Below are 20,141 nucleotides of genomic sequence, written 5' to 3'. Positions count from 1 at the left end.
TCTTGGAACTTCCCAGTGTTTCATTTCCGACCACTATCACCGCATAGGTAATATCACTGAGTGAAACATTAATGCTGTTATTATTGGTTACAATGTTTAAAAATAGAAGCTACATTTCTTTTTAAATAGTTAATGGAAATCAGTGTTATGAAATAATGAGCAGTGAAGGCCTGACTGCACTTGTAATGCTAATATACTTGTTTGCACTAAAAGAGTAATTTCATTTAATCCGTGAAGCAATATCTAAAAGTTTGTGCGTAATAGTCAAAACATAAACAAAAGAAAACAATGGAATTAGAGTCTAATAGTATCTAAAAGTGTAATAACTCTTTCACGGGCTTAGTAAAATCACTCTATCCATTAACTCTATTAAGTCACAAGGAGAACTTAATCAAGTGTTACAAAACCGTGCCAAATTTGCATAGCGATTCCATGACTAGAAAAAATTACCAGAAGATTGAATTGTTGAAAGAGAAAAAAATGTTTTGATATTTGTTTGGATTGTTACATTACACACGAATGAGCTTAATCTTAACATGTCTTAATTCTACCAGTACAGTGTTATTGAAGTGTCGCAAAAAGGGTCTAACTGTCTTATTCCATAGTCTAAGTGGAGTTTAAACTGATTGTATGTAAGTCTGTATATTAGTGTCGTTGATGTAAAACCAAGTTTGGAAGATGTGCATTTCTTTGAAATTGAAGAAGAATGGCGAGCACAAAAAGGTCCAAATCACAACAACAGGAAGTTATTGCCATTGAAAACAGAGGAACATGTTGATGAAAAAAACGAGTAAATTTCTTAAAATTCCTGATTATCAAAGCTGTCAATGACCAATGCTAGGATTCGTTAAGACTGTAATGTGAAGAAAAACTACAAAACTGATTTGGTAACCTTCATTTGAACGCATAAAAAGAGAGTGTATTACCTCCCATTGTGATGTTCAGTGATGTGATGTTTCCCTTTCATCGCAGAGGGCACGTCATAAAACAATCCAGTTGTTCGTTTGGAAAACGTTTAACTTATTGAAACATTACAAATTATACTGAGCTTACCTGCAACCAAGGGTAAAGTTAAGTGAAGTAAGGTGAGGAACGCCACAAGGAAATACAGCTTGCGTCTAATCTCCGACATGTTGGCTGTTTCTGTCTCTGTTTCATCTGATCACTGTACGCAATATCCGTTGTGATTTGACGTTTTCCTGAGAAACACCTTTGATAGCATGAAATTTAACTAATTCTTTTCTTTTCATGATATTTGCCCTAGTACCACACATTGACGAAATAAAGGTCTTTTTCTGGATATCAAAGTATTTTTAGGTAGTAAAAAATTGGGGTATTAATAGCCGAAGCTTAAAATAAGTATTTGGCATTTTGTTAAAGGGGTTGCTAACAAGGCGTGATCGTTTACGAGAGGATCGCACAGACTTAGACTGTAGAGCATGTGAAGCCATCATTGACAGATTTTTTCCGTATTGCACAGTAAGGAACAGAAGGTTGTGGGGTCGTCAATACAAACAAGCCTTGCAAAGAGCAACATTTTTCTGCCGTTTTAATTGTCAAAATCTTCTTCGAAAATGTTTTTCTTGGAAATAAAATGCATGGAGGCGGCGTGGCCTGTTGGTTAGGACGCTGAACTTGTAACCCCAGTCTCGCCAATCATACGACTGAAAAATGAAAGCTTCGTTGACAAGTTCGCGAAAAAGTAATCAAAACAAACATGTTATCGTCTTTGAAGCGACCCGCGGTAGGAAGCGAAAGTGTGAAAAAGAAAGGGAGTCGCAGTTGAATTTTTCACGTCCGTACGTTAAGATTATCAACCACCATTTATTCTCGATCTACGCCTGGGAAAAGCTGCTGTTTGGATCGGGCGCAAAGAGCAATCGCTCCCCCGCTCGTGTACAAAGTTTTCCTCATTAGAAGGGTAAGGCAAGGTTTGTCGTGCCAAAATTATCGGTCCCTACCCCAGTGAGGTTTTCATTTGAACTCGTATCCAGTTTGAGCCAAGCGGTTGACGACAGCACTGTGGCAACTTCTCATAGTCACGAGTTAATGGCGTCGTTTTTAGCCTTGATGTTTCGTCTTTTCGATCATTTCATACCGTGAAATTGCTACATATGTCCAGTTGGATTGTAGAGAGTGAATTTGGAGGCATTCTCCTTTGAGTCGAGTGAGTACCAATGTGAGTAGATGTCAACCAAACGTGTAAAAATTTGAGTCGTTCACGTGGAGTGTTTTGAAGCTAAACTAGCAAAAGTCTCCTACCTTGCCTCTTATTATAACCCTGTAGGGTTTAAAAACCTAAAATCTCTCAAATCTCGCTAAATCTCTATAGAATGACAAGAAATGACACCAGGCATTTTTTTAATATTCTTTATTCGGCAAAATACATTTACGTTTACAAAATTTCAATTTTTAGTACCACACCCTATACATAAGATTTGCGGCAAAGCCAAGCTTAAAATGCATCTTATTCTCATTAGCATTTGAGAATTTTATGCAATTTGTGCATTATAAATGTTATGATGATGATGATGATTATTATTATTTCTTCTCCCCCCCTCTACTTCTACTAAATGACTATGTAATGTTATGTGAAATAGCATTTTGGGGGTTTACATAATCTTTGGGTACACATAATCGTTCATTATTTCCTCGTAAGTTTCTTCATTATCGTTTCCATCGTTTCCTTTGTTCAATCCCAAATTGTAATATCCAGGATTCTTGTTTGTGTCATGTGCACTTTTGAAATCAGGAGGCGAAAACGACTGACTTTCCGAAGGCCTGGGATGGAGTTCCATATATGAATCTGGTACTGACATGTGCTGATCACGTGGCAAGTCAGGTTTACCAATGTCATCGGTGATGATCTTGTCTGTAGTCGTTGTTCTGTTGTGAGGCACAGCTCGTCTTAGCCGCCATATTAACACGCCAATTACAACAAGCAACACAAAAACAACGCAGGACAAAGCGATGGAATAAGCATTAAAAATGCTGTTTACGTCTGTAAAAAAGGAATAACAGGTATTGAAAATGTTAAAAGCTTCAAAGTAAATTTCTTTGTTCATCAGGACATAGTTGCTCGATGAGCTACCAATCTACATTAGACGACACTTTTATATGTCTCTACTGATAGAAAGCAAAAAGACTCGCACCGCCAATTCTAAGTTTTTACAACGAACATCAAAATACAAAACACACGGCATCGTCACTTCATTTCTATCGTCACGCCGATGCCAGTTAAGGCTGCTTCTTTAGTAAGTTCACTCTGTCGTTAGCTGAAAGTGAGGTGTCTGCCGCGTTCACATGAAAACGCCATGGGACCCATCTTAACAGTTGAATGCATTTTACTTATACTTGAGTAATTCACGTTCCACTAAAACAAAAACTACAACAAGGTCTTTGTTGATACTTATGTTGATACTTGTTCCTGGTTCTGGTTGTCCAAAGAATACACAACATTGTGCACCGGATAAATGACTATCGCATGGATAGCGCATGGTTCGTTGCAGGGCCCTATGTCGTAGTCGGTCGTCCTTCTGATTATTGAAAACCAGTCTCGATTAAGCACTTACATGCAAATAATGTTATTTATTGGCAATACTTACTGTTATCTCCTTTTATCGTATCTGCAGTTGTTGAACACTTATGGCCTTCTGACAGGGTAATTTTGTAAGCTGTCGAACCAAAGCTGTTTGTAACATGGCACACATACACTCCATAATCTTTTGCACTTTGAGGCCTGAGAACAATGCTGTTGTTAATGATTTGGATGTCATCACCTACTGGAACCTGATCATCCTTTGTCCAAGAGTAATTAAAAGGAGTATCACTGGTTGCATGGCATGAGAAAGAACACAGGGCTTGCCTTTCGCATGTCGCTGAAGGTGGGGAAATGTCTTCAATTATGATAGGTGGCCCTACACGAAGATATAACAATGAATCAAACCTATTTACACGTGTGAAGGTTTTTACTTTTATTTACTATTTAACTTTACTAACTGATTTCCCGCCTCCAAAGGCTACAAGGCTTAAAACGTTCCTTGATAGTGTTTTAAATAATGTACACACTCCTTTGTTTAAATTTTAATGAGTTAAAAAGCCTAAGAGCGTTAAAAAGACACAGCGTCTCCATGCGTGTTTCGAAATGCCTAGACGTAATAAAATTATCAATACTACTTTTAACTTGAGTTAAAACACTAAATAGTAATAACGGTTTTGTTTAAAACTTAAAGGAAAAGTGTAAAGCTTGAGTTGTAGGATGGAAAGCACTTGGGTAGACTTTACTTATTTTTTTTTTTTTTTTGGGGGGGGGGGGGAATCTCAATACTTAATATCAAGTCGACATACTGCGGCAGTGCAACTTACTAGCAACTATCACTCTTGTTGAGGTACGATTTTTCCCAAACTTGTTTGATGCTTTGCATTCATAAACGCCACTGTCAACAGGAAGGACTTCCTGGATAACAAGAACGTGTCCATTATTCCTGAACTGAGCTCGCGGTATGTTCGTGTCTCCATCTTTACTCCAAACGACATAAGGCTCTGGATCTCCACTGACCTCACATGTGAGGATTGCTAGTTCACCAACCGCAAAAACGGTTCTTTTTGGCAGGTCTCTGATGACAGGCTTACATAAACCTGAGGGAAAAAGTTGGGGAGTGTGTGCTTAAATTAATCTTTGCACAGCAACATCCCAAATCCACATTAAAATTGGCTTAACATTTTTCAGAGACTCTAACAGATTCAAAGACATTACAAAACCACAGGTTCACTTCAAGGGCTTTTTAAGACTGTTCCAATAACGAAAACGTAATCCGAAAAACGAGTCAATCAATCAATATATCTATCTATCTCTCTAAGTAATTTATTAACTTGTCGATTTACTTTAAGTTGGGTGTAAGTGTTTAAGACAGTTATCTTTAACCCCTTACCAAATGTCGTTACTGGCTGAACAGAGCTTTTTTGACCATTTCCAACGTACGTGAAAGCTAACACTTGGAATTCATATTCTGTGCATTTACGCAATCCAGTGACATCTCTTGTTAAAGTTGAATTATCTTCAATTGTTAAGATAGTCAGGGAATCTGCAGCAGAGCCCTTTCTTCCGTACAAAAGTTTAAACCCTGTAATTACTCCATGTCTGGAGTCTGCTGGTGGCAACTGCCAGGTCGCTCTGACACTTGTGGAAGACAGTGGAGTCACGGCAAAGCTACCAGGGGCTTGGCTTGGAGCTATTAAAAAATGAAAAAACAAAATTAACAGCTCTTTTCAATGTTAGGTATGTTTGAAAGATATATACCTATTTTTACATTGTGTTATTCACAGGACACTTTTACGACTGATTTACCACACATAAACAAACATTTATTTAAAATTTAACAGTGTCAGGAAGTAAGATACCTGCAGGTTTAAGTATTCCAAATACTTCTACTCTCAGAGCTTTCCGAGTTGAGTAAGATGTCGGCTGAAATCGGATAAACCGTGCTCTGGCAATTTCTTTAAGATTGTGTTTCACTATGTCATTTCTTCCAGAATTACCATGGAAGACCTGCAATATAAGTTAAAACATTTAAAACTCCCGTAAGCAGAGTCGACATTCCTGGGACCTGAAAATGTGCTTTTATAGAAAAGGTGTTCACTAAGAAGAGGTTAAAGATGTAGTGTTTGGTACAGCAGTCCAAGTTATATGAATGGTCACTGCCATCTTCACTGTCATTGTCAATATGGTTGATCAAGTCGTGTCTACTAATTTAAATAATTGAACAAGTAGTGTCAACTACTAGTGTTTACGCAGCATCTACATGGGCCCTTAGACATTTATCATAAGAAAGACGTGGCATGATGTATTTTGAACTCATATTAAACCAACCTTATCTGCACCGTTTTCTTGGTAGGTGACCCAGTCAACATTGTTAAGTGATAAAAGTAGCTTGTACTTTGTTGTCCAGTGATCAGCATTTTACTTTCCTTGAGTAGCTACGGCACAAATAAAGAACTCGTATTCGAGGTTGATTTGAAGATAGTCATTAGGATTGGTGTCATTGCCGGGTGACCAAGCACCAACTTTATTCAGCCGACCTTTAGAAGCAGCGTTACTACCATTTGATGATGAGGCTGAGAAGCTGTTGTCTGGAAATGCATCCCTGCTGGTCACACCAAGAGCCTGAATTTGGCATGCTGAAATAAAATCAAAAGCCAACACTAGAACAATCAAAGCATAAACTGGCCAGCCCAATGCGACAGTACATGTAAGTGAACGAGGTTAAGTAAAATCAATTACTTTTTGTCATCGCTCATTTGTACGAGAAAACCAGGGCTTGAAACTGGAGCTCTTGATCTAAAATCCAACACAGTATCCCTTAAACCACTACATCTGCTAACCTCCCACATTATTAAGCATAATTTACGGTTAGTGTGACATTCTTATATATTGCAATAGTAAAGTGGGTTCAGAAATTGATTTACCATATCAAATTTAGCAACAATGCGATGTTGTGAACAATCCTGATTCAAAGACAAGAAAATAATATATAGAAGTTTGAATTGTTTTTTTTTCAAGTGGCGACACATGAATACTTTTTAAAAAGGTTTCTGCGATTTCCCAACAAAAACCAAGCCTGTGGCCTGATGATAAATAGTCTGGATGCTCTACCATGAGCTATAGAGACCTCGTGAGAGCTTATAGGCCATTAAACTACATGCAGGTTACATGTCGATGAGTGGGATATGCACAATGATAAATAAATATGATGGTATGTTCTTTTAAGCCTGCATAGTGAATATAGATGACAATGACGATTTTCAGTCCACAGTGACACAGACCTGCCCAGAAAAAGGTTTTCGATAAAAAAAACTCCCATGAGGAATCTAACCAGTATGACTTGCCTTCCTGTCTGGATGCTTAACTACTAAGCTATAAATCTGAGCGGATTTGCAAGAACCGGGTCGCCCACAAGCCAAATTACTCCAAGCTGTTTACAAGTCCCCGGGCCTCCCCCCTGGCTAGAGATTGGCACGTCACCAGCCCAGGTGACACCTGACACAGCAGCCAGGTCCCTTCTCAGCAGGGAACCCTCAAGCAATGTCAATCAAAATATTCAACAGCCCCTCACAGGGCATTCAAAATTTAACACAAACATACTAAAAAAATAAACACTCCAAGCTGTTTACAAGTCCCCGGGCCTCCCCCCTGGCTAGAGATTGGCACGTCACCAGCCCAGGTGACACCTGGCACAGCAGCCAGGTCCCTTCTCTGTAGGGAACCCTCAAGCAATGTCAATCAAAATATTCAACAGCCCCTCGCAGGGCATTCAAAATTTAACACAAACATACTGAAAATTTAACACAAATGGGCCCAAGCGTCCAAAGACAAACCCTCCCCTCCCCCCTGCTTTTGACAGCTAGTCCGCCAGCCAGGCACCAGCGGATAGCTAAGACCCTGGGCCAGGTCACCAGAGCACTGGTGACGGAAGCCCCCCTCAAGTTAAGGGCACCAGCTGGGCTTGGACTCGGGCTTCGCCCGAGTCCAAGCGAAAACCTGGGCGACCAGGTTTTTGCAAATCCTCTCAGAAATATTCATGAGAGCTTAAGTCATCAAACAAGGTTCATGTGTCAGCATACTATCGCATATATAATCAGATTCTCTACAATGTATTTTATCAAGTTGTCGAGATCTTATTTCCATTTTTCTAAGTTCAATGTAGTGATAAATCTACACGTATTCAAATGTAACCTAGGTTTGCATTAAACTAATCCAATACATGTATTTAACTGTAAATTGAGTCAATGCACTGTAAACTGTAGTATGTTATGTATTGTACCAAGCAATAACCTTTTCCACAATGTGTTTAATTTACATCACCTTCGCATCATGTTCAATGTGCAATTTGAACATGTATTTGATGATTTTTTTTACAAAATAATGTTGTTATCCTACCTCTTTTTTCAGAATACACTTCAACTTCACAGAGTGTAAGTGGGATTGTTAGTAAACTTATGATTGTCACATATCTTCCGTACAGAGGAGGACGGCAGAAGAAAGATAAACCACTTCCCTCAGGAACGCCATAAGTATCACCACATTTGGGGTTCCCACCATTAGTCGTTGACCCTAAAAGAAAAGCAAATTAAAAGGCACTTTAAAAAGTCATTTCTCAGTACTGCATTGCGCATCACATACTGCTGGCTGGGCTAGGCTTTGCTGTGCTATACTAAAATGACTGTAAGTTTGTACCTTATCAAGATGTAATCCGGGAGCTCTTTGCAAACAGTCCCACCCAAATAATTGCATGGTGTAATGTGCAGTATATGAAAGACTATGACAGAAATGTCAACCTACCCACTCTGATCTCAAATTTGGACAATCTGTTTCCCAAAGCATCTCTGTTGACTATGTACACTTCAGAAACAGGCTCCTCTTGTCCCAGGTCCACTCTCCACCAGGGCTTACTTGTAGTTGTCGTATGTGTACAAGATTTTGCAGTATAGTCTGTTTGGCTGTTACCATCTACTGCTCGGCTGCTTGCAGCATCATGTTGTGTGCTAGACTGATGTGTTGTCTTGCCAAATGCCAGATTTTCTTAAATAAATCATCGCACAATATTGGATTAAAACCACAATAATTAAACTATACTTGTTAGAGTTCTTTAATTCCCCCACCCCTTACGGGAACACCATTTTCTTTTTGTGGGGCTTTATTGAAACAATCCACCCTGGAAGATGTCCAGGGTATAGGGCAGTTTTCAATTGAGTGCCGTAAAACCAAAACCAAAGTAATTACTCTGGCCAATCACAAAGGACACAGACAATCCAGTGAACCAATCAAAACTCGAAGAAAATATATGTAGCTGGCACGAAGCGCGGGAAAACGTGAACGAGCGAGTCACGATTGGTTTTAGTTTTAGTGTTCTGATTGGCTGAGAAAGTGGCGCGAAATTTGTAAGCCAATCACTAAGCGTAGTAATCCAAAACCAAAGCAAACGCAATTTAGGGTATATGCGTGCTAGGTTTACGAGCATACAACTTTGGAGTGTAGTGTCGGGTTAGTGTGTTCATTCAATTGTTGACGTTGGTATAAAACAATTTTTCGAACAAGGTTGATTACAACTTTATAGAGCAGTTTTCCATTGAGTGTCGTAAAACCAAACCCAAAGTAACTACTCTGGCCAATAACAAAGGACGAAGAGCAACCCATTGTCCAATCAAAACTCGAAGCAATTACACGAAGCGCGGGAAAACTTGAGCGAGCAAGTCACGATTGGTTTTGGTTTTACTTCTGATTGGTTGAGAAATTGGCGCGAGGTTTTTAATCCAATCACTGAGCGTAGTAATGCAAAACAAAAGTAAACGCAAATTACTTTTGACACTCAAGTGAAAATCGCTCTACCGTTGTTAGCACCAGATACTAGATCAAGTGGTCCATTATAAAACTAGCAAATCTGTACAGGGTAAACCCGTCAGATCTATACTCCTGAACAAGAGATATGAGCCTATCGCCAAGCACCACTACAAAAACAAATTCTATACGGCCAATCAGAAGCTGTATAGTCCCCCATTGAGAAGTAAGGTTATTTTTTTGCACCACTGCTAATGGTAAATTCTGATGGTTTTTTTTTGTTTGTGAAACTGGAATGACAATTTTCTTGCACTACGTAATGGTGTAAAAAATACGTGCTACAACAATAGCTAAAAAAACTTGCACAGGTTAAAACCAACTTACGTCTCTGCCACAACTATTAATTACTGTACTGTTATTTTGATTGGTGCCAATTATTTTTTCCCAAAGAAAGCACTTTGACCTGATCTTCACGTTTATTCAATAACTGTTATTTAATTACAAATATCTTCAATTCCATTTCTTGAAAAGTAACTAGGACCATAGCTATAGCCTGATTATTTATGAGTCAATGTAGCTTATCATTCAAAGTCCGGATAAAGCGAATTAGTATATACACACTCAGTGATCTTGGTGTTTCAAGCAATCTGATTGGTTCGCTATCTCGGGCTAATGAGCATTATTCACTCCCTACGGAGTGAATAATGTTTGATCCAAACTGAAACAAAATGGCCGTCGTAAACTCGCGTTTCGACGGCGTTTCTGAATCGCAAATACTAAGAATACAAGAAGATGCTGAACCAGAAAAGACAAAAAAAGGCTAAGAAATTTGGCCTGATGGTTTTCAAAGTAAGAGAAGACTACATATTTCGCAATTTGCAGCACAATGTCCACACAACTCGAGTACTAAAACGATAAACAATTGCTTACCGTCAAGTCGTTCTTCGCCCGGCATCGGCAGAAATGAATAGCGCAGATTTATCGGCAGCAACATCAAGTGTTATTCAACCAAGATCCTCCACAAATATTCAGGAAAAAGTCTTTGTGCAAGAAAACATCCAGTTTTCACCACAGTTCTGCAGACATTCAGTAAGCTTATAATTCAAACTTTCAGGTGGATCCTTCGCCAAGTGAACTTCAAAAGCTTTGATTCAACGGTCAAAATGTTTTGCAAGCAGGTTTTTGATCAGATTGCAGGTTTGAGTGGTGTTAAAAGACCATTTTGCTAGATTGTGACGAGGATTTTATCGAAGATTAACTAGATTTGCCATGTTTGAAGATTCTGTAAACTGTTTCGCGCATGTCGGTTAGTGCCGCTTATATGTACGTTTTCCGACTTTAAATGGTTTCCTTCTGAAAAATTTGAGATCGCTTGTTGTTGAGATCACTACGTGTGTATATACTAAAACAATTATTCTTTGAAATCTCGGTGAATAGCGGCAGAATATTCACCTCGATTTCAAAGAATAATTGTTAATTAGAGGGAACACAAATTAATGCGTCATAACCAAAGCATAACAATCAATTAAGTGAAAATAGGCAGGCAACTTGTATTAAATTTATGTCCAGGGTGTCAATGAGCCATAAATGCATTCCCTGGGTGCCAATTGGGGTAGTTAGAGATATTCTATACCATTTAGCACTATATAGTACCATGTTGATGAGATACCTCGTGAATATATTTCCACCTCACATAACTGGAGAAATTGTTTCTTTGTGGTCATTATACCAACATATCTACCAGTCTTCAGTGGATTGGTGAAACATAAAGCTGATGCTGTGAAGTCAATAAAACTGTAGAGTCCTCTACATTCCGGGTTTTCTGCCACATCTGAGGAGCTACCTGCCAATATCATGAATCAGAGCTTCAATAAATTACACCTACAGTTTGCATAACATTTTGACTCTGTTTTTTGGCATCTTCCCTCTGCTGAAGTCAGGGTTAAAAGTAAATGGTTGTTTATTAACACATCCCATGATACATGTATTACTGCTTAATCAATAAGGGTTAATTACTACTGAGTTAATTACTACTAATAGCCACAAGTGAGGGAGTGATGTCTCGTAGATGGAAAATGGTTGGCCATATTCTTAGGAAAGATCGAACTGATGATTGCAATTCTAAGGGGAAAGACCATGAACGTAATGGCGTTCCTGAAAATATCTAATTGCCGAAACCGTACATCAGTAGGATGCCTAAAATTTGTGCAATTTCACACTTGGTTTCGGCTCCATTAAATCCTATACCAATTGCAGAACATTTTAGGAGAAACTACCCACGATGCGTGGACAGTTACAGAAAAGACAATGTTGCTATGACCTGGGCACCAGAAGGTAAAAGGAGAAGGGGAAGACCAAAAACCAATAACCATTTGGAGACGTACAGTGAGGAAAGAAAGTCAAGAGGCAGGTTGGAGCTTGTTGTGAAAACAACTTGACCTACCACATGTCTACACTCGCAGCAGCTAGCTATAGGTAAAAGCTTAACTATTGCATTGCCTTGCTTGCATATGCCCGTTGCATTTAAGTTTCTTACGAAAATAAGTAACAAGGTATTAAAAAGAATTTAATTAATAAGTATGTACCCACCAAATGTTATTTTATAGTCTTCGCTACTTTTCTGCATATTTGAGGATGTGATGAGCCTGTTGATTATGTTTATTTCAAAGACTGGTACAGGAGCTGAGCCCAGGTCCACTCTCCACCAACTGGGGTTATCTTCCAGTGTATGTGAACAGTGTCCAGGATTGCCATCCACTGCTTTTCCTGATACACTCGTATTAAATGTTGAAGACTGAGTTGTAGGCTTTCCATGAGCGAGATTTTCTGTCTATGTAAATAACACAGCATTAACTCTAGACTGTCCACAGCCTCTCGATTTTTCAACAAAAAAAAGCAAAACGAAGCAAGCGCAAAAAAGCAAACGAAGCGAGCGCGCGCCCACCCCCTTGTATCTTCCGTTTTGCGCTGGCGTCCAGTTCTGTCGTTGTTCTCACCGCGCGCTCATCGATCGAAAAAAATAGAGGGATGTGGACAGTCTACATTAACTCTTTACTCTTGTAGGTAATATCCATACCGTACTCATGCTACTCATGGCTGAGCTGTAAGAGCAGTTTACAGTGTTATTAGGACGAATTAACCATTGGACAAGCGTTAGGTTTTGGTTGGTTTGTGTGCTCTTTTTAAACTTTTTATAAACGTTCTACATTGTACATAATGATCAGTGATGGCTCAATGCTCTGTTTGGTTCTATTGTTTATTTTGTTATAGTATACTACTTGTGTTTTACCATTTGTATTTATTTTCTTTTTTATAAGCTCGAAATATCGGCTTCTCATCCCACTGACCAAGGTCAATGGGATGTAATAAGAAACCGACTTTATCAATAGACTGATTACTTAAAATCACAAACGACATCTTAGTTAGGATGAGTTTATTTTAGAAAGACACTTCTGAGCTTGAGGTTATGCACAAAAGCACCTCATACGAAATGAAAGTATCGAAAGGATTTTTTTCAGATGTATGCTGTTCTTGGGTGAAGGTTGAAGTTGTTGAATCAATATTTTATGAAGCTGTATTTTAGAAGTACAAGTAAATAATTACCTGGTTTTTGCTTGACTCCAAACACTTCTGTTCTCATACACACACCACCATGGTGGGTTTTAGGCAGAAATCGCAAATATCTTGCTAAAACACCTTCATAAAGAATGTGCTTTACCTCTGAGTTTCTGTCACTATTTCCTCTAAGAGTCTGAAATTAAAACGAAAGCTGTATTGATGTGCTGTCAATGAGGCGGAATCCACCACACATTCCCTTATGTAAAAAAATATATAAAAGTACAGTACTTATGTTTTGTTACCTTAACTTGTTCAATTTCTGTATAATCTATCCAAGTAGACCCATCTGTGGATGATTGTAACGTGTAGTTTGTCACCCACTGATCAGCTTGAGAATTCCCTTGAGTCGACACAGGACAGATGATATGAAGTGTTTGTAGATCAATCTGTAGATATGGATTAGTGTCACTTGTTGCTGCACACCATGATGATCCTGATGCAAAGTTCAGTCGGCCATTCTTGGCTGTAGCATTGGAAGAAGAAGCAGTTATCTTTCTGTCTGGAATTGTTCCTTTTCCCATTCCAAGATCCAAATTAACACAGTCTCCTGCAGTAGAAAAAAATTCAGTCTGTAGTTTATTAGTTATTACTCTCCTTAAGTATAAAGCAGATAAAGTATATTAATTTTAACACGGTTAAAAACATCAGGCCTTAAAAAACATCAAGTCATAACTGACTGACTGAGTGACTGACTGACTGACTGACTGACTGACTGACTGACTGACTGTTGGTTACAATCAGGCTCGCAGGCTGGCTCCCTGACTGACTGAAGAAAAGAAAGAGTAGAAGACAGAAAAAGACTACAACCACTTGCGGTAAACCTGGAATTAAGTTAAGTGCTTTTTAACTCCAACAAAGTCTCATCTACTGACTGTTATTTTACATTTTTTGCAAAAAAGCAAAGGGTCGCTATGTGTATATCCGGCTTAGAAGCCCTGCCTTTCAAATTTGGCCGAGGCTCGAAAGCAGCACCGAGAAGGACCTGGGTACTAGGCTAGTTATGGTGGAATGACTTTGTCATGTATTTTTCACGATAAATGCAATGCTGAAATAACACCAAATTTTTCACAGTTTTCGGTTTCTCTTTGTGTCTAGTTTTTTTTTTTACTTTGTGATTTCGTCTTCTTATAAAATGTTATATTGGAGAGCCCATTTTGATTTGTTACGTAAAAAGATAACAAAAAATCAACAACTTTACTATTTATAGGTGTCCGCAGGAGCTCATTTACTTCATAAGGGGAAATTAAAGATATTTGCTTTTGTCTTGTTATGAATGTGAAAAATATTAGATACACGAAAAACCTGCAGCGTTCAAAGAACACTTCAAACCGAATAAAAAAGGGGGGGGGGGGAGGTAAAAACATACATTATCAATATTATCATTAAAACATTTTCCTCACGAATCTGTGTTACATTAATTTGACTGCAAAACTTGGCCATTTGTTGATTCCTAACATTGCGTGCAACATTCAACATTCAACATTTGTTTTGTTTTGAGAGGTTGTTTGTGAGAAAGTGTAAAATACTTAAAACCTGAAAACAATATATTGACAAGATACAAGCAAAATGCTTTAATGAAGAGTGGTAGTATTGAGGTCGTAACGTCACGATTAATAACTCAAAGTGACTCCAGCTTAAAAGAACCAAATAAACAGCCACTTTTCCTATGTTACACCTTGATGAACAGTTACCATATCTTTAATGACACTGCCAAACCGATTTATTTTGTTTAAACTTCTGGCTTGATATTATGGCCTTATTTTTGCAATATCATTTTCTTACTTGTCACGCTTCCTCGCTCTGTTGAGTGAATTGCACTTTAATGTTACGCGGAACATCGATATGGCACTTCTGACAAAGCCGGATAAAATATTAAATTTAGCTGCAACCACATATTTTTTCCGGTCGTACACGCACGCTTAGTTCAAAACTCAGATAAACAAGCTCGTGGTTATACTTCCTGCGATTGACTTTTTTTCATATACTGTTTAGCTTCCGTTGACAACGTACGAATTAAGAAACATATTGTGCAAATTCCTCGCCTTGGTTTTTCATCTAATTAACTTGCCAGTTTATCCCACTCTGATCTTACTTAAGTTCAAATTAAAAATCAGTTCTTCAATTACTCTATTTGCTAAAGCTTGGTTCTGCTAATATTGTACAGCTTATTCGGATGATTCAACGATTTTATCGGTAAACAATGCTTCTTTCTCTCATTCAATAGGAAAAATAAAAACGCCTTCTAAAAAACCTTCTTGCAACTTCCCTTTTCATTTCCGACCGACATCACTGCATAGGCAATATCACTGAGTAAAACATTAATGTTGTTATTATTGGTTACAATGTTTAAAAATATAAGCTCTTTCTCTTAAAAAAGATTATCGAAATTGTTATGAACTCGTAAGCAGTGAAGGTCTGACTGTTCTTACAATGCTTTTATACTAATAAACACTAATAGAGTGATTTCACTTTATCCGTGAAACAATATCTAACAGTTTGCGTAATAGTCATAACTAAACTAAAGAAAACAATGAAATTTGTGTCTAATAGTATCTAAAAGTGTAATAAATATTTCATGGGTTTAGTAGAATTACTCTTTTAAAAATCTATTAGCACTATTTATAGTCACAAGGAAAACTTAATCAAGTGTTACAAAACCGTGCCAAATTTGCATAGCGATAATGGCTTGAAATATTAACAGAACATTGAACTGTTGAAAGGGAAAAAAAGGTTTTGATACTTGCTTGGATTGTTACCTTAAAAGACACGAATAAGCTAAATCTTAACTTGTTAAAGTAAAAAAAAAATCGGTGTTTTATTATCTCAGTTGACGGTCTAAGCAGGATTAAAATTGGTTGTAAGCAATGTACGCTTGTTTATTAGTGTCGTTGATGTGAAAACAAGTTTAAAGGATAAATATCTTTAGAAATTGAAGAAAAACACGAGCACAAAAATGACCAAAATCGACAACAGAGGGTAATTGCAATTGAAAACTGAGGAACATGTTGCTGAAAAAAGGAGTACTTTTAAAAAGCCCCTAGTGTTAAAGCTGTTACTGACCAACGGCATGTGAAAAATCTACAAAACTTATGTGCTTATGTCATTTGAAAGCATCGACTCTCTTTGTGAAGTGCAGTTTGATGTGTCCCTTTTATTGTAAATGCGCGTCAAACAACAATCCAGTTGTTTGTTCCTAAGACTTTAACTTATTAAAGCATTAGAAATGATACCGAGCTTACCTGAAATCAAGGGAAGGAGTAAAGCGAGGAAAACCACCCGGAAATACAGCTTGCTTGTAACCTCGAACATGTTGGCTGTTTCTGTCTCTGTTTCATCTGATCACTGAACGCAATATCCGTTGTGACTTGACGTTTTCCTTCAGAAATGTCTTTGGCAACATGAAATTAAACAAATTCTTTTCTTTTCATGATATTTGCCCTAGTACCACACATTGACGCAATGAAGGTCTTTTTCTGGATATCACATTATTTTTAGGCAGAAAAATAGGAGTATTAATTGCCGACAGCTGACAAGAAGCATTTGGCATTTTGTAAACGGGGTTGCTAACAACGCGTGATCGCTTACGAGGGATCGCACCGACTTGGACTGGACTGTGCACTGTGGAGCATGTGACGCCATCATTGACAAATTAATTTTCCCGTATTACACAGTAAAGGACAGAAGGCTGTGGGGTCAGAAACGAACCTTGCGAAGAAAAACATTTAGCTACCGTTGTAATTGTCAAAATCGTCTCCGAAAATGTATCCTTGAAAATGAGTTGGTGCAAATTTGGGTTAAGTGGAAAATGTCCGGTAAATGTCTGTTGTCCTCTAGTCTTTCAGTAGAGCAACTTACATCCCAACTGTCGGAATGGTTTCCATGGTACCGAGGTGACAGACAGTCACTGCTTAAACTGTACTCAAGATCCTATACAGGTTGTATTTAATAAAACGAACTTTTATTTACTTTTTTTAAAAAAAACAAATATTGGGAATTATAATACTATAAGAATCAATAAACTGCAATACCTAATTAATTATATATTAAAACAATAAAACTACTTAGTTGATTATCAACTTTAAGTTTCTTCATATAAATTTGATCGATCACGCCCAGAAAGGCAAGTTAAGATGAGCCTTTTGCTGCTTAGAGAAAAGGGTGGCGTCTCTTTTAGAAAGAAGAGATTTTTTAGCCAGTTGCTGGGACTTGAAGTCTCGTGTAAAAAAGAGGGGAGGAGGAGGCCCTCTTGGCCCTACCCCTTGATCTCTTAAGACACCTGTTAATGGACTACTTAATTACACAAAACAAAGATAGTTCAAAACTTTCTTCTGTAAATGTGTATTTCAAAATTAAACAATCTCTTTTCGATGATAATTTAAAAATACTATAAAGATCTCTTTTAAATTCAAAACAGTTTCAAGATTTCTTGACCACCGCATAGCTATTTTTTAAATCAACAAATTCTATGACTATAAAATTATTATATACAATAGTTGTTAACAAAAATAGGAAATATATAAAACTATAATATGTGGAACAATGCCTAACAAGCAGACTATCAAAACTACATGTACTTAAAGCTATACACTTATCATTTAATATTTTAATCTAGGTCAAACCTCTATTAAGACATTAAAAAATAAAAGTCAGTTAAGACAACTGTCAATCTTCTTGAAATCATAAAATCCAGTACTCGACTTTTTAAACCCGTTCCAACTGTGGACGATTGTGCCATTTTTTACATGTCTTGAAAGTCAACGGTCAGTTTTCTATGATATAATTCACGTGAAAATGAGCGCAAACAAACCAATTCTGTGTCTGACTCAACACTTTGCTATTTAAAATAGGCGCAGTTGAACGCAACCAAGATGCATCAAAAATTTATAAAAACAAAAGGTTGCTCTAAAGTTATCCCCGCTAAATTTTTTTTTAAAAATATTTAAAGTGTTCTGTCATGTATTACACCGTTACGTGGGTTGCACTGATCGCCATTAATAAATTTTAATTTGGTGTTTATATTGTTCTCTGTTCAATGGAGATGGGTTATAAGAATTGACTGCAGTGTTGTAAAGATACCTATGTATGTTGCGGGATTAAAAATAGTTCTTTCGTCGAACAAACAAACGCTATTACTGTTTATAGATGACATCATCTAAGTGATACTCATGCACTTAAATTACCCTTATATTTTACTACTGTACATGTTAAAAAAATAGAAAAATATACTTTCTTTTTTGTGTAGTCTTACACAAAGCGCATTCCCCCAATTAGTCACGGGCAAAATTTGCGATTGGCTTAACGAATCTAAAAAGACATCTAAAAAGTCTAATATAAAACCAAAAAAGTTTATAGAACACAAATTTATGCAAAACGTTTTTATCCTTCCCCTTGTCGTTAAGCTAACTGTCCAGCTGACTCTTCAACATTCTGCAAAGTTTGCATAGGTACTAAAAGAGTCCAGGTACGCTAGGATTGTCTTGTAACAGAACTCGTAGCGATCCTAAAATCAGAAACAAATGTGCACTTAGAAAAGTAAAAATAAAATCACTTCTTAAGTGGCAAGTAATCTCGAGTTCTTAAGGACTCATTGGCAAATGTTTCCTAAATACTGTAATGCCAAATTGAAAAGCCAAACAAAATTTTATAAATTTCTCTTAACAATGTCCTTGGCTGGTGTAACTGCTTTTAAAACAGTGAACAACAATGAGTAAAACGTACTACAACAGCCTTCTTTGTGAAGTTATAACTAAACTGTGAATTTAACTACGTAATAGCTTGCTTACCAGAGTGTCGACAGCACCAGGTCTCTTGGCTCGAATCAGTTTAATTGTCTGAAACACATCAACTGTTTGCTCGGTCTTCACCCGCTCAATCACTGACATTATGGTGGACACACAACCACTGCGACCAACACCATCACTGTGGAAAATGAAGTTAACCATGTAAAATTTTATGCAGTGTAAAATGACAAACTAACGTTGAACCCATAACCCTCTTGACGGAGAGAAAGCTCCGTAAGGGCCTGTTTGTATGGATAACGTTGTCATTAAAAGGTTGGCCCTCCATACAGGGCTACTTCGGGCGAGAGAGCTCTTCGTAGATTTCTTTTTAGATAGCAGTAAACTATTTACAAGAGAAATTGCAAAGTTGGCCTGGGGGTGGCGCTAAGGTACCCTGGGTAAGGGTCACTCGCTTTGAAGGTAAGGTGACCCTGGGGGGAAGTCAGGCCTTTCCATGTAAATACTTTGGATATGTTTGACCCGTTTTCCAGGAAGAAGTCAGGAGTACAGAGCATGCACGTAACCTGGAGGGCCAAGGTTTGGCTCGGTCAGCAGGGACAACTGTGTTTTTCATATTAACGCTCAGAAAAAGGTGGCTTGGGTGAGAGGGTAACCCTCCTACCAGGGACAACTTGTTTCCATATAAACAGGCTCTGATTTGCTAGACAGACCAGAGAATTGTGGAGATGACAACTTATAGCCTTCTGGAAACAAGCGTGACATAAACGCTGTCATGCCAGCATGACACGTTTTCCATCACTCTTCTTTTTCTGTTTGGTGCTAACTGCACGGCACAGCTATAGCGAAGCTAGCCTTGAGAAATCATGATGCAGAATGTGAGGCATGAACTAAAACAAATCCGCTATTCACCTGCACTGAAAAACAATGACGCCATTTCCGGTTTGTTGCTGAGACCGCTGTATAGCAGTCAACAAGTCAAGGATTTCGTGGGAATCTGGGCACGAGTCATGGTTGGCCCATCCAGTGAACTGCAAATGGTATACAGTTGTCGTCTTCTTGGGAGGCTAAGGAGTGAATAAACAATAGTTTAATTTCGTAAATTGTTTGAGCCCAGGAGTATCAGTAGTTCATATAGTGTTGGTGGTCCTGATGAGATTAGCTCTAAAAGAAACTTTCCCTTGTGGCTAACGTTTCAAGAACTTGAGCGGAAGTCGTCTTCAGAGTCAAGAGAAAGTTGCTTGTCAGTTAGACTTTCTCAAAGTCCTTCGACGCGCGGTTTGACGCTTTTCGGCTCGCTTCGCTTGCCAATAGAGGGCGACTTGGTGCAAGTCTACTTGTCAAACTATGGTGTTGTAAGTCTGGTCCTTTGAAATTGATTGGTCAGTTTTGCCGTGATGTTTTTGTCCACTCTGAAGTTGACTTTCGCTCTCACTATAAAAACTATTGTT

General features: G+C 38.0%; 1 protein-coding gene and 1 pseudogene across 2 annotated transcripts in view; both read right to left on the bottom strand.

Moving 5' to 3' along the window:
- Nucleotides 1–2,568: 2,568 nt before the first annotated feature.
- LOC144638389 (uncharacterized) lies at nt 2,569–16,310 on the bottom strand (annotated as a pseudogene). The gene is made up of 13 exons (XR_013567920.1): nt 16,192–16,310; nt 13,195–13,499; nt 12,938–13,085; nt 11,924–12,160; nt 11,004–11,177; nt 8,339–8,578; nt 7,937–8,110; nt 5,870–6,177; nt 5,401–5,548; nt 4,932–5,231; nt 4,366–4,638; nt 3,606–3,917; nt 2,569–3,001 (listed from the first exon to the last, which is right to left on the bottom strand). The product of XR_013567920.1 is annotated as an uncharacterized LOC144638389 (transcript).
- Nucleotides 16,311–17,276: 966 nt separating this feature from the next.
- The window catches only part of LOC144638393 (uncharacterized), a 252,085-nt gene continuing 249,220 nt past the window's right edge, over nt 17,277–20,141 (bottom strand). Inside the window, 3 exon segments of the mRNA XM_078497606.1 lie at nt 17,277–18,452; nt 18,736–18,871; nt 19,603–19,757. Of these exon segments, the coding sequence (XP_078353732.1) occupies nt 18,372–18,452; nt 18,736–18,871; nt 19,603–19,757 (372 nt within the window). The 3' untranslated portion in view covers nt 17,277–18,371.

This window comes from Oculina patagonica, chromosome 14 (genome assembly GCF_052425735.1).
Source record: "Oculina patagonica isolate OP01 chromosome 14, crgOcupat, whole genome shotgun sequence".
Classification (NCBI taxonomy): Eukaryota; Metazoa; Cnidaria; class Anthozoa; order Scleractinia; family Oculinidae; genus Oculina; species Oculina patagonica.
This window is presented reverse-complemented; position numbering and strand designations above follow the sequence as displayed.